This window comes from Cryptomeria japonica, chromosome 6, assembly GCF_030272615.1.
Source record: "Cryptomeria japonica chromosome 6, Sugi_1.0, whole genome shotgun sequence".
NCBI classification, from domain to species: Eukaryota; Viridiplantae; Streptophyta; class Pinopsida; order Cupressales; family Cupressaceae; genus Cryptomeria; species Cryptomeria japonica.
The window spans coordinates 73,187,760-73,203,179 of NC_081410.1; the positions used below are offsets into that span (position 1 = coordinate 73,187,760).

The 15,420-nt window shown below is 33.0% G+C and overlaps 1 protein-coding gene across 4 annotated transcripts in view; it reads left to right on the forward strand.

The window, feature by feature from the left end:
* The window catches only part of LOC131064192 (exosome complex component RRP41 homolog), a 215,563-nt gene that overhangs the window by 39,356 nt on the left and 160,787 nt on the right, over positions 1–15,420 (forward strand). For all 4 annotated transcript variants that reach the window (XM_057998240.2, XM_057998241.2, XM_057998243.2 and 1 more), the window contains one exon: positions 14,853–14,920. In XM_057998240.2, the coding sequence (XP_057854223.1) occupies positions 14,853–14,920 (68 nt within the window). The remainder of the gene's footprint in view (positions 1–14,852; positions 14,921–15,420) is intronic.

Below are 15,420 nucleotides of genomic sequence, written 5' to 3' on the forward strand. Positions count from 1 at the left end.
GTTCGATTGTATGCCATCCTGAGCATGAGCGACATCATGAGTAGATGAAGCTTGGCCTTGAGCGGATGACAGTGAGCCTCGAACAATTAATCCGCCGGAGGACATCGTGAAGAAGTCCAAAATTTAGAGTTATTAAAAATTTGTAGAATCACTTGCAGCTCCGAGCGAAAAAATAGACAGATAGAAAGGAAAGAATCCAGAAAAATTTAACTTTCCACAATTACAATATCATAGATACAATCTCTAGAAATCCAAAACATGTTTCGGGCTCACAGCCCTCATCAGTTGGATTGATGGAATTGCGAGTAGAGAAAAATGAAGGAGGGGATAGGATATAAATATCGAATATCGACCCTCGAATAACCAAGAGGTGTGACTCCTGGATATGGCCGACCCAAAAGAGGGGACCCCCGCCTAAAATAAAATTAAACTATTAATACATTAATGTATTAATAATAAAAATAAACTATTAATACATTAATGTATTAATAATAAAAATAAACTATTAATACATTAATGTATTAATAATAAAATTAAACTATTAAACTATTAATGTATTAATAATAAAAATAAACTATTAATACATTACTGTATTAATAATAAAAATAAACTATTAATACATTAATGTATTAAATAAAATTAAACTATTAATACATTAATGTATTAATAATATTAAACTATTAATACATTAATGTATTAATAATAAAATTAAACTATTAATACATTAATGTATTAATAATAAAATTAAACTATTATTACATTAATGTATTAATAATAAAAATAAAACTATTAATACATTAATGTATTAATAATAAAATTAAACTATTAATACATTAATGTATTAATAATAAAAATTAAACTATTAATACATTAATGTATTAATAATAAAAATTAAACTATTAATACATTAATGTATTAATAATAAAATTAAACTATTAAACTATTAATGTATTAATAATAAAATTAAACTATTAAACTATTAATGTATTAATAATAAAATTAAACTATTAAACTATTAATGTATTAATAATAAAATTAAACTATTAAACTATTAATGTATTAATAATAAAATTAAACTATTAATACATTAATGTATTAATAATAAAATTAAACTATTAATACATTAATTTATTAATAATAAAAATAAACTATTAATACACTAATGTATTAATAATAAAAATAAAATAAAACTATTAATACATTAATGTATTAATAATAAAAATAAACTATTAATACATTAATGTATTAATAATAAAATTTAAATTATTAATACATTAATGTATTAATAATAAAAATAAAATTAAACTATTAATACATTAATGTATTAATAATAAAAAATTAAACTATTAATACATTAATGTATTAATAATAAAAAATTAAACTATTAATACATTAATGTATTAATAATAAAAAATTAAACTATTAATACATTAATGTATTAATAATAAAAAATTAAACTATTAATACATTAATGTATTAATAATAAAATTAAACTATTAATACATTAAAATACATTAATGTATTAATAATAAAATTAAACTATTAATACATTAATGTATTAATAATAAAAATGAAACTATTAATACATTAATGTATTAATAATAAAAATTAAACTATTAATACATTGAACGTCATTCTTGAAGGTTGACTCTTCTAAACAACGAAGAATTAAATGGAAAGGCATGATTCATGGGCTGCGTTAGAATTTTCAATTTATTTTAGACGTTTTCTTTATTTGATGCTATGGTTTATTTTTGACGTTTTTTGTTTGGTAACATTTTTTATGAGAATGGAAGGTCTAGTTTTGGAGGCAATTCTCTTTGGAACGGTTTGTTTTATCTGCTCATTCTTTACTGTTATGGTTTTATAATGCTTCATTGTATGTAAGTGGAGGCGGTGGCTAAGTTTAGTGTTTGTAACAACTCCGTTCATGATATATGATGGATGTCAGATCAAAAATTAAAAGATTTCATTCAAATGTTTCATCGCAACTTTTCAAGGTCCGCAGCAAGAAGATATTGATCCCGTTGAGTGGAAACATATTTTTGGGGATTTTTAGTATTCTGGAATATATATATTGATGGTACATCTTTTCTATGGTTTGAATCCATGTATATGTTGTGAATTTGAATTGGATATGCTGTGCGGTTATGAGTTGTGTTTCATATAGGAGTTATAATTCTTTTGAAACTTGATATAGATGCATCGTGTGAAGTGGTGAAAATGAGGAGGTAAAAAACATATATATCTTTGGTTCCATTAGCTGCAAGTTTATTTTTGATACCTTAATGCTGATGTGTTTTTTACGCACATGCGAACACAAAATAAAATACCCAAAAGTATCTTATCCTCTCTTGAACAAAGCTTCTCAAATGCTGAAGATTGGCTTAAGGATCACTTGAGACAACTCCAAGCTTCTGGTATGTTAGGTCTTGTCGTGTGGATAAGCACAATTGGTTGATGTGATTGTTGGTATCATAAGGGGACTTACTTTGAATTGCCGAATGCTTGAATCGCTGGAACTTGATCTTCTGATGTTGCAACCTTGTGATGCTTGTTTGATCCTAAACTAACTTGAGTTTGAAAAAATGGCAAAAGATGAAGGGTTGAGAGAGTCTATTCTATGGCCTAGAATGCAAGAAGATGGATGAATGATTAGATGGAATCCTACTGGGCGAGGTCTCACCATCAAACCAAACAATTTGACACAAGCTCAGTGCAATCTTCTAAGGACATTTCAAAGATGTTCAAATCATTACCATTAAACATTGCTCACCATTCAAATTAATGCATAAGCAATGGACACATAACAATTTGAATTTAAGCTCAAATCACTCGATTTGACCACACAAGGGACACTTACAATCAACAAGAGGCTAGTGGTATGGACTAAACGGATTCCACATAAATGCATTCAACGAATTCCTCCATTCAAACTAATCAACATGAAAACAAAATGAGAAGTAGAACCATGAGGCTTGTTGAAATAAAAAATTTCACCACAACTTCAATGAAGAGAGTATCTCATTTACAAGTCATAACAACAATTCTTCCTTCTCCTAATTTACTCTAACTTCTAATCTATTTCCTATTCTTCTCCTACTACTATTCACTATTCACTATTCTAGCACTATTAACCTTTACAAATGAAGAGCTTTGAGCCTTTTATAATGCTCTCAATACAATTCAATGGCTCAGATCAATTTGAAATTAATGGCCGAGATCTTACAATGAAAACCCTAATTAGGGTTTGTTACAACAAACTCAATTCTGGCCAATGAAATGATTGGAACACTTTGACACATGTCCAATAGATAATAAGGGTAGGTGCTTCGAAGTTTGTGCTTTCATGGGTGAGTCAGGTACATTGCATTTAGACATGTTTATGAGGAACTTCGATTGGTAGATATAGTGACTGGGATGATGACTAGGATTCCACCTTTGTAGGCTTGATAGATCATCATGAAGGAATATTGAACTCAACATTGTCTAGCTTCAGCAATGATGACGATGATCTTCTAACTTTGATTAACTCTTCTGAAACCATCCTCTCGAATGCCTTGATCATGGAAGTGCAAGGTATAAATCTTGGTTTTGAAGTATTGATGTGCCTTAGAACGAACACTTGATGTCACCACTGCCTCTTCTTTGGAATTCCTTCTCTGTGACTCCCTGGTGTTGTAAGAGTTGAGATTCCTCTTGGGCATTCTATGCTTGTAGATGAAGTTTTCTTCCTTGCATGGGGATGTAGATCTTACAATCTTTCTCCTTCTGCTTTGCAATCACCATCCTCTCTCATTTGCAAAACAAAACAAACATGATATCAAATACATGATATATAACTTTGATAGTTCTTAACTTGATATATCCCTTGATTTTATGTGATTTGCAGGTTTGATAAGAGGATTTAGAGAGAATTCAACTTCATGAAGGAGCCCTTGAAGTTGTTTTTCGCTCGTAGAGAGTGTAATGTCTCCTTCTCCTTAGCACGTGGACATTTACGAGGTTGGCCTATAATTGACCCTCGTAGGCCAAGGAGTTGATTAGGGGGTCAACTTGGCGGCAATTTGTAGCTTCATATTTCATTTTTTATTTGGTTTTATGGTGATATAAAGGGATAACACGTATCATGAGACGTGTGCACTTTAATAATAATGAAATAACATTTTAAAAGTGCATTAAAAATAACATGTGTAATAAAATAATAATAAAGTGTACCTACCCGAATCTTCTAGAAGGAATCTTATGAAGAGTTATGAAAAGAATAAATAGAAGAGGGGAATGCATGGTCGATCATCAGTTGTTTGTTATCTTCTTTGTATTGTGTCATAACCCCTCTTTGGACATGGGATTAAATAAAGACGATAATTAAAACATTTATTAATTAACATTAATAATATTGGAAAATCGTCTCATTTATGAGACTTCACGATTTTCCTCTAATATATGCTTATTAATGTTTATTATTTGTTATGATTATTATTTATTATTATTGTTTTAATATAATGTTCATATTTCAATTATTAATATTATATTAACTATTAAAGAAGTTTATCATAAAATACTATTAAAACATAAAATAGATGTATTGAATATATTACACTTACCATATAACGTGTTATTTAATAAATATAAAATATAAACATGAATTGTCAAAATACATTATAAGTATTATTTGGAATAATATCGTATTAATACAATGCCATTAATAGAACCGATATACAATATAAATTATTTATGCTCTTCTTAAACCACACTTGAGAAGAGCGAATATAAAACCTGAATTAAATAATTATTATTAATTTAATATTTATTAATGAAAGATTAATTGAAATTATTAAATAGTTGTTTATTTATTAGATATCATTATTTAATTAGTATTCATTAATAATAATATTCTAAGAATATTCAAATAAGAGCAAAACAATATTATCATTATAAGCATTACATATTAATAAAAATATTATTATTAAAACAATGTTATAATATTATATTATTAATAATATTATGGCTTACATCTCTAAAGGGACGAAATTGGAGAGTCAATAGCTAACACATGATTAGTAGGGGAGACTGAAAGATAGACAAATTAACAAAAGCAACCGAGACATAAACAATGAGATTAAGGATACGGAGTATCAACTGAGCCAATACGTTTAAGGGAGGAGTCATGATTTGCAATATGTGGTGATGAAAAGGCAACGTATTAACAAATATCAATACTAGAAGGTGCGATGAAAGGTGGGCAAGAAGGGGATGTATCTATTCAAAGATACTAATAGACCGTGCCAATAGAAAAGTACGGGGGAGGAAGGAAGAATAGTCAGCAAGAAAAACATGTCAGGAATCAGTCAGAGGAGAACCGATCCAGGTAAGTATCTTAGAAGCCAAAAAAAAAAGAAGAATATTTAATTCGTATGATGGATAGTTAAATGTGAAATGCTGTCACAATCAGTTAAGTCTAAAACAGTCTAAATATAAAATATACGTACACAGATTTCTATTAACTTACCATCCGAACTTAATCTGTAATCAATCTTCTCTGGATGCATTCACTTTCAGAAAACAAAGAACCACAGTACAGTAAATAACATAAATAGAATTGTATACTGTATGATAAGTAATGGTATCAGAATAATTGAGTGTGACCAAAAAAATATATTGAGATTAATAAATACAAACTGTTTTTGTTTGTCCGGTAATCTGATAATAATCTGCTAATAAACCTACAGAAAGTTCCCAGCATATCTAATTTGATGATTTGATTAATAATAAATGAAACACATAAAGCACAACACATAAGTCTAATGAATTCATTTTCTGCCAATCTGATATATTAATCATAAACTTTCATATAAGGATAAAGCAAATTACGATCTGGTTAATAATGCACTGAAATGACAATACTATGGGAATATCTTAATACAATCTGTAAGATAAGCAATACGTGACAAATAATATAACGAACATCAGAATTAATAATCAATGAATGGCAATATAAATAATGGCATTATTTAATTAATTGTAATAAACTGATAAGATACAGAGTATGATCAGGGGAATAAGACCCACACCATGTTAGTAAGACCCGGAGGGCTTAGCATGGGTTGGCTGGGCAACCCAATCATGACTCCATTTCCAAAACATTAATTTGCAACAAAAAGTATCTATAATGAAAACAACTATAAGAATTCAAATTCAATATGCCAAATAAATACAATAATCTTAATGTTTTCTGCAGGGTATTTTATAGGGAATTTTTAGAGGTATTAAGTAAGAAGGTAATTTGTCTTGTCTTAGTTCACCAACTATTTGTATTCTTTCCAGGGTACTAAGTAGGGAACATTACATATTGTGGTTCTGGAGCCAAGGGTTGTCCGCAGATTTGGTCTTAGGGAACGATACCTCCCTCCGATCTGCGTAACTAAGGAGGTGAAAGATCCTCTGAAGGGTTGCCTTGAGAGTGAGGAACGTTCAGTTTTTCACATTGAGCTAATTGGAGTATTTATATCAGTTCATGGTGGAGTATTTATATCAGTTCATGGTGGACGATTTTATTGAGTCTTCAGCTATTGGGTTGTGGTGATTTCTGCTCTTCATTTGGCATGTATGTGCATCGATTCTTATTTGAAGGCTAGGCGATTCCATTGGAAGCTTATTGGAGGAGAGAACAGCATACCATCAGGTCTGAGACAAATCCGACCAGTACTCTATGCACCTCGATTTTTCTCTTATGTCATTGTGGAAGCATCATTTCAAGGATTTGTAGACAGAGATTTTATCTAGAAGGAAGGGCAATCCCCTTTAATGCATTTTGGTGGAGATTTGAGTGAGGTTGCAGCTTGTATATCAGTCTGAATCAGATCATACCCTACCTCCCTTTCCCACGATTTCATTCATATCTTCCATTTTGAGCATCGAACTTGGCAAAGGGAGATAGCACCACACTTGGGAGAGGACAGCGATCATTCCTAGGGGTCTAAAGGTGATCTTCGAGCTGATAATTTTTTGTTATCAGTCATTCACATCTGCAGCAAGGCGAATTAAAGAGTAGTTCGATTTGGCATTAGGAGAACTACAAAAACTTGGATACTGCTTGCTTCTTCATCGCCACACTTAGGCGATTCATCCCAGGTTCATTTGCAAATAGAATTCATTGTAAATTTCAGTTTGATATACATAAGTTTCATGGGTACCATTTGTCCTCAGAAGTCTGAGAATTAGTAATTGTTATCAGTCCATTGTGTTTATCTTTGTTATGTCATATCAAGCTATCATATGAATAAAGGTTGAAAGAGTTTATGGCTGCATCTTATATAATTATTTTCTGAGGTTGTTTGACAACTATTCGACATAATGACAAGTTAGAAGTTGTCCATGTTTGAGAGCTACATTTGTCTTATTACTCATCTAGGTAGCCGTCTAAGCATTTCATGGTTATTATACTTTCATTTCAAGTCATTGGTAAATGTTCTTCCATGAAGAATTAGTGTTTGATGTCCCTTATATCAAACTGAAACTAAGATCAGCAGACTGAGACCTTGTTAGCCAAGTGTTTGACAAAATATCTAGGCCAAAAAGATCAGAATTTACATCAGATTTGGCAAGGGACATTACAGAGAGGAGCTCTTGAAGTTTAATCCACCCTTGATGTCCTTGAAGTTGCCCTTGTCTTTGAACTTGCTCTCCTTCATTTTCTTTCATTATATGAGCTCAACTTTGAAGTTTTTAGTCATTAATTGATGACAACATGACAAACTACCTTTAGGAGAGGCCTCTATAGGAATTGCGCTCTTGAGAGTGCTGCTCATGAAGTTCGCCTTGACTTTTCTTCACATGAAGTGATCTTTGAACTTCTACCTTCATGACTCTTTCCAAACATCAAATCAGTTCAAGGTAGTGGTCTTGTAATCAATCTTGCGAATTCGCCATCAAATAAGAATACATGGAGTAGAGTTCATTCACTTGAAATTCGTTCTTGAAGCTCAATTTGTGAAATTCGCTCATATACTTCAAATTGTGAAGTTCGCTCATCCTCTTAAATTCATGAAAATTCACTCCTTTGAACATTGAATTCGCTCATCTTCCTTTAATCATGAAATTCGCTCATATACCTCAATTCTTGAAGTTCGCTCATCTAGTTCAATTCTTGAAGTTTGCTCATCTAGTTCAATTCCTGAAGTTCGCTCATGTCATTCAATTCCTGAAGTTCGCTGCTCTCCCTTGATTCTCGAAGTTTACTCATCCTCAAAATATGAAATTCACTCTTATACCTTGAATTTTGAAGTTCGCTCATATGGCTCCAAACATGAAGTTCGCTCATGTAGTCCAATTCTTGAAGTTCGCTGATATACCTCAGTTTATGAAGTTCGCTCATCTAGGTGGATTCATGAAGTTCACTCATATAGGCCGATTTGTGAAGTTCACTCATCTAGGTGGATTCATGAAGTTCGCTCACGTGTCTTGATTCTTGAAGTTCGCTCATCTAGTGGAGTTCGTGAAGTTCAACATGAAATTCACTCATGTATGCCAAAACATGAAGTTCGCTCATGTGGCTTGATCCTTGAAGTTCGCTCTTATAGCTCAATTTATGAAGTTAGATCCTATCATTCATCGCATGGAGCAACACTTGAACTTCGTCTTTTGATCTTGCTCTTGAAACCACTCTTTCCTTAGCTTGTGAAATCCACTTCTATGTTGCTAAAGGTGAAATTCGCTCATCTTCCTCAAATTGTGAATTTCGCTCATCTCCCTCAAATTGTGAATTTCGCTCTTACACCCTCAAACATGAAGTTCACTTGTCTTTCTAAATTCGAAATCATTCTCTTCTAAACATGTTGAGGCATCAAATCAACTTCAAGGAAATGATCTTTCTTGTTGTAGGTAAATGAAACAAATTGGCTCTTATCCTTCAAGTCATGAAGTTCGCTCATCCTCTTGTGTTCATGAAGTGAAGTTCACTTTTCAAGAGAAGCATTTGAAGTGACCTTCTAATTAGCAATCCTTCTTTACTTGTGATTGAATTCATGATATCTAGACTTTACAAACTTACTCACTTCACACTCATACAAGGCTATCCACTTGACTCCTAGCTTTTTGAGCACCTATACCCCTCTAATGCAAAGGCTAATAGCTAAGGACTCTAACGCTACGTAGAAAGCAGGAAAAAAGTGGGGGTCCCACTTGCAATGGGGCGATGTGTGAATACCTCACAACACTTAACTTTTGAGAATACAAGGTGCATACAACAAACATAAACTTGTAATCATAGCATCATGATCATACCATAATAGCATCATATACATCAAGTTTAATATCAAAATGACAAAATATTCAAGTATCATTGTTTCAACTTTCAACAATATAAACTTAAAGTTTAATCATCAAATGGATCATCTAATTCATCCTCCTTCTCCTCATCCTCCTCCTCATTGACATTGACATTAGATGAGCCAATGCCACTTGCACTTGCACTATAAGTTGGCTCAATTTCCGAGTCATCAAGTGTCAATGCAAGAAGCTGAGAAGCAGGAGCCTCCAAATCAGTATGCTCTGGCTCTATATCCCACATCTTCGTTTTCCCTTGTGTGTAGTCATGTTGTTTGTGTGAAAGAAGACGTAGGTTGGAATGCACATATACTAAATTCTCCGTTCTTTTTGATAGCAGCCTATTGCGCTTTATTGAGTGGATGAAAGAGTATGTGCTCCAATTTCTTTTTGAAGCAGATGAACTAGCAACCTATGAAGACAAAGTAAACAATTAAAGTTATACATTAATAAAAATAAAATTACTAGCAACCTATGAAGACGAAGTAAACTATAAATAAACTAAAAGTCTAAAACTTGTAAATTTAAAATTTTAATTAATTAAACTTACTTGTGATAAAACTTTTATAGCGAGGGGTTGTAGGTGTTGGAAGCATGTGCCATGGAAGTACCAACAACTATGAGCATCCTTCTTGGATCTATGACGAAGTGCATCAACACTTAGACCATTCCCATTTGCGAATTCTATGAACTCATTTGTAACAACATCTCGCAAACCATCGTCGGGATATAGTCTAAGAAATGCTGCTTTGTACCCATTAGATACTTCTAGATCTCTCCATGGTGGAATCCTTCCTGGTTTATCAAGAAATTGATTGCTATAGTACTTAGGTGTCAAGGCATAGGCAAGAAGGTGCAAAGGAGTGGTCATCTTATTCCAGCTTTCTACAATAATTACTTCCAGTTCTTTGAAGAATTTGTTCTGGGGATCATTCTCTTTTTCATTTATAGTGACCTTTATTTTTTCAAGCATTGAGTCAATGCCATCATAAATCTCACCTATGCAAGGCCTATCCATGTCTGTATGGCGAATCATGCTCATGATGGGCTCAGTGATACTTACGAGATATGTAACAAGATCCCACCATTTCTCATTCAATATTCTATCCCTAATTTTTTCTGCCCTCTCAGTGGTACTCTGCTTCCATACAGTCCAATTGGTGCTGATCACCATATTGCATAGTGCCACTCTAACTTTCACAAGTCGTCTTAAGACGATTGTGTTTGATGCAAAACGGGTCTTAGCAACCTATAACACAAATTAATGCCAAATGATTAAAAAATAAAGCCAAACTTTAAAGAAGAATACGCAATGTAGCTTACACAATGATATTATGAACATTGAAAATTAAAAAAATCAGAAAATGTAAAATTAAATTACTATTTCACTTACCTTCAATAGCTCTAAATTCGAATAGGTTCTAAAAGTCCCTTGAGATATGTGGTGGTTTGTGATGAACATCTGGATGTCCTCAGCCTCTGCATACACATCTTTGATCCATTTTGTTTTTTGCCCAATCCTTTGTAGCATAAGATTGAGTGAATGTACCGCACAAGGTGTCCAAAAGATGTGATCATAGCGTTGCTCAACCAACAAACCAGCAGCTCTACAATTTTTTGCATTGTCCGTTATGACTTGGACAACATTGTGGGGTCCCACAGACTCAATGGCAGAGATGAGAATTTCTGCAATAAATTGGCCATCTTTTATTTGGCCCTCACAATCCACAGCTCTCAAAAACATTGCCCCTTTAGGGGACACCGCTATGACATTGATCAAGGGACGGTTCTTAGCATCTTTCCACCCATCTGAAACAATTTTTACACCTGTCTCAACCCATGAATCCCTTATGGGTTTCAACGCATCTTCAACTCTCTTCACCTCTTTCTCCAATAATGTTCCATGTACCTTCTCATAACCGGGGCCCTTATACTCTCTTGGAGCCTCATTAACACTTTTTATCATTTGCTTCCAATATGAGGAGCGAACAACATTGAATGACAACCCATTTGCATAAATGCACCTTACTATATCTTCATCAGCATTGTCTCTACTCTCATTTTGGAATGCGGTTTCTAAAGGCCCCTTTGTTCTTTTACATGTCAAGGGTGGTTCACTTTGAGGTTCATTTGTGGCAAAGAAGGGGTGGTCTTCTACTACAATACTGGGATTAGAAGGGCCTTGCATTCCCTTTGTTTTCTTTGATGCGGTTTGGTTCAATCTATGGGCTTCCCTCTCTTCTGCTACCTAATGCTCCCTAATATATTTCATCACTGTTTCATCTGGTATAGGTTTACCATTTTTTCCAGGGCATTTTTTTGATGCCTTTTCCTTTTATTCCACATGACCAGTCGAACCCAATCAAACCCGGGCGGACCCAGTCAAACCTAGGCGGCCCGTAAAGTCCAAAAATAATGCAAATTTAATTTTTTTTCAATTCCGCCTTGTAAAAAGTGAAAGTTATAACCTAAAAGTGACTTCTAAAACATTTTATTCACTCATTTCACCTCATTTGTGTTGCACGGGTTGTGTGGAATAAAAGGAAGAGGCATCAAATAGTGATGAAATATAATAGGGAGATGTTTTTGTACTAACGAACCCAAATGAACCCAAACCCCTTTTCAAACTTTTGCCGTACCGGCGTACCGGGTTCTTTGAACCCAAACCCGAACCGGCAACCTAGGATTAAAGCAGAGATCCACAGATTTGTAGGAACAAAATATTAGATTCGAACAAAGGAAATAGTATCAACAACGACAATGAACTAAGCATAAGATTGAAAAGGAACAATAACCTAAACAGATACAAATCTACTTTAAAGGATATAAGATAGATGCTACACAAAATTAAACACCAATAATCTTTATTATAACTTAACATACTCTCACACAAACAACACATCTTCAACTTGAATAAAAGCTTCTGTACCATAAGTCTAACACAAACTCTCGTCATATTCTATGTGCTTAAGGCACTTAAATATAAGCACTCTAAGGGAAACTTCTAGAAAAAAAATAATAAGTATTTCTTTAAAGCTCTTTTAAAATAAACCTTATCTATATCCATTTGAAAAGAGGCAATGGACGCTTAAAATAGCCTGAAATAGGCTTTCAATTGCCATAAAATTTTCTTTCTTCCTTGAATAGGTTGCCTGTGTCAATGAATGGCCATGATTTAATGATTTTAGTTTTTGCTTTAAAATTTTCTAACTTGGCATTGATCTTGAATCTGGGCAATTACTTCTCCTTGGTTGTAATCCTTTTTGGTGGCAAGTTTAGACAAAAACACAATTTCCTTATGTTTTATTCTTGTTTCTGAACTGAGCATGTTTTCTTTCCATATTTGCCACTTAAGTCTCACTTTCTGGTAGCAATGCCACTTAAAAACTGTGCTATAGTTTATCTTTGGTTATCATTTTGTCAAATTGCTGTTTTAGATGAATCTTACCGTCTTAATCACAACTTTGAATGTGCTTTGTCACTAAAGATCAATGCTAATCACTTAAAGTTTTTAATCTGCTCCCTGGTCACGCTTTCAATGTTGCTTTGCCAGTTGAGTCATGTTCTTAGAGTAGTAGTGCTAGGAATAAAGTATTATTTTCTTTTTGTTTTTAAGTCCTCATTCACTGGTTGCAGATCCCCTCATACTTGGCCACTTAAGTCACAGTTTTAACATGGCATTACCATTGGAAAGATGTGATGAAGTCTCTACTTTAACTTGTCTTTATGCTAGTTACACTTTTGATTGTCTCCTGCCACCCACTTCACCATTTTTAACTGGCTTGACCTTTGAAAAAGTATGACTTTGTTTTGTCCTTAAAGTCTGGCATGGTACATTAACAATTTGTCATGCCTGTTGCACTTTTATTCTCACTTCAGCATCTTGTCACAGACTCCTCATGGTTTGGCCAGTGAAACAGTACAACCCGACATTCAGTCTTTACTTCTTTCTTTTACACCGTTTGGGCTTGTTTGACTTTGTCAATTGCTGCCATTCTTCCTTCAGGTCTGAGCTCTTGATATTTTATCCTCCTCATCATGCTGTAGCGCTTGATTTATTGAAAACTCGATCTCTTTCATTTGGTATTCTTTGTCCGCAAGCAATCTACAAACATCATTAGCTTAAGAAAAGTAGACCAACACTGGCAACTTGGCAATTTGATAAAGAAAGGACAACTTAACTGGCATTTATAATATGAAAAGAATGACATATTTACTGAATACAATCTTGACACAGGTGAAATTTTGTAGGGGTACTAATTTTGGCATTCCCTGTATTCTTTATTAGTACAACTATTTATTCATCTTTACTGTATCAGAAGTTGAAATATCAGTTAATGAAATTTTAATGAAAATTAAATGTTCGTAAAAGAAATTACTAACTTTTATGTTCTTATCATATTGGTTGTGAGTTTCAATTTGCAGATATTGAACACAAGAAAGAAATGATAAATTATGATCTGAAGAGATAAATCGAAGTCTTTAAATTTCATATATTTCATAGAAGACAGAAGTTCATTCACTAGTTCGGGTACTTTCCTTAAATATATAGACCCTATCAGCTACTGAAATATTTGTTCTACTTCTATTAACAAATGATCTAACTTACCATATTAACAGTAATCTAACATTGCTGGATAAACAAATGATTTTTCATTTTATATTTCCTCATCTATTTAAGAAATAACAGAATATGTATTGGCAATTGATTGTACTCACCATTTTAACAATGATCTAAAGCTTCTTGACAGAAAAATGAAATTTCAAGTCAGATCTTTTGAATATTTGGATCACGTAAATAAATAGCCACCAGTATAGAATGTCACGTTACAAATAAAATCAAAATAAAGGACATAGTGATTAGTACTCGATTATTTTGGTAGCTCTATATAGATATTGTACCCATATGAAGATGGGTACATGCTTGTTGTAGGTAATCAAACAATATTGCAATTAAAACTGTTATTTTTCTTTATTGGTGAACTTCCTTTTGGGTGGGGGGCGGCACAAGAATGCAGGGTCCTTTGACTTATATGCCACAACCTAGGGGTATCAATTCTGTAAATTCATCTAGGTCTTGCACGTGGCCTCCTACATTGGGGCCCCAGAATTGGCTGTGGTGATTTGCTTGATTAAATTTTTATCATTTATGCATTCAAGTATGCAGCATGTTTCCCAGGGTTTTGAAGGTGGGTCTCCTCTGTCAGAGCTCTGATGGTTTAACATTTGAGCTTATTCCATTTGATTGGCACAACTAAATCTGTCATTATAATGGGGGAAAGGCAAAATGCTGTGAAGCCTTTCCCAGCTTATTTCTTAGTCTCCCATAGTGACGACACTAGGATTATAGCACCATATTCGTTATTCATGATTTGCGCTGCTCGTTTGTGATGCATGCCTTAGCTCTGCTGTTTATTAAGATTTATAATGTTCTCAAATAACTTCTCTTACTGTTTGTTTTTTTGTTCTTTATTTTCAGGTTTCTTGCCCAGCTTTTCTTATGGCTTGTTTTATTTTTATTTCAGGTTCGCTGTGAATACAGTATGGCAAATTTTAGTACAGGAGATCGTGTGAGACGTCCAAAAGGTGATAGGTAGTGAAATATTCTTAAACATCCTTTATGTTTAGATATCTGAAATTTATGTTGCATGTCTATTGTCAGCTAAAAGTAAAGTTCTTTATAGTATGATTGAATTGAAAAGTATCACTAAAGCAAATGATGGTAAATGAAGATGCTGTGTTGTCCGGTGCTCAAGCTCTGTTATCTCCCATTTTCTCATGCTTCATGAAGGTTCATGGACAAGGAAATTAGAGAATCGAGTTTCAGTGATGGTTGTAGTGAACAACTCAGATTCTAAGGGACGTGGAAATTTATCATATACATCATACAAAAAATAAAATTAGTAAATAGACACTGTCAACATTTCAAGAGAATTGCTATAACTTATTAAGTGTAATCAAACCAGTTGAAAAGTCCAAAGCATCAATATATACATTTTCTAACATAGTTGAATCTTTCACTGGTTCTTCTAGGAGTTAATTTTTCTAACGTGTTCTTCTGTTTGCTGTTTTAATCTTTGAGGCTGCTAAAAG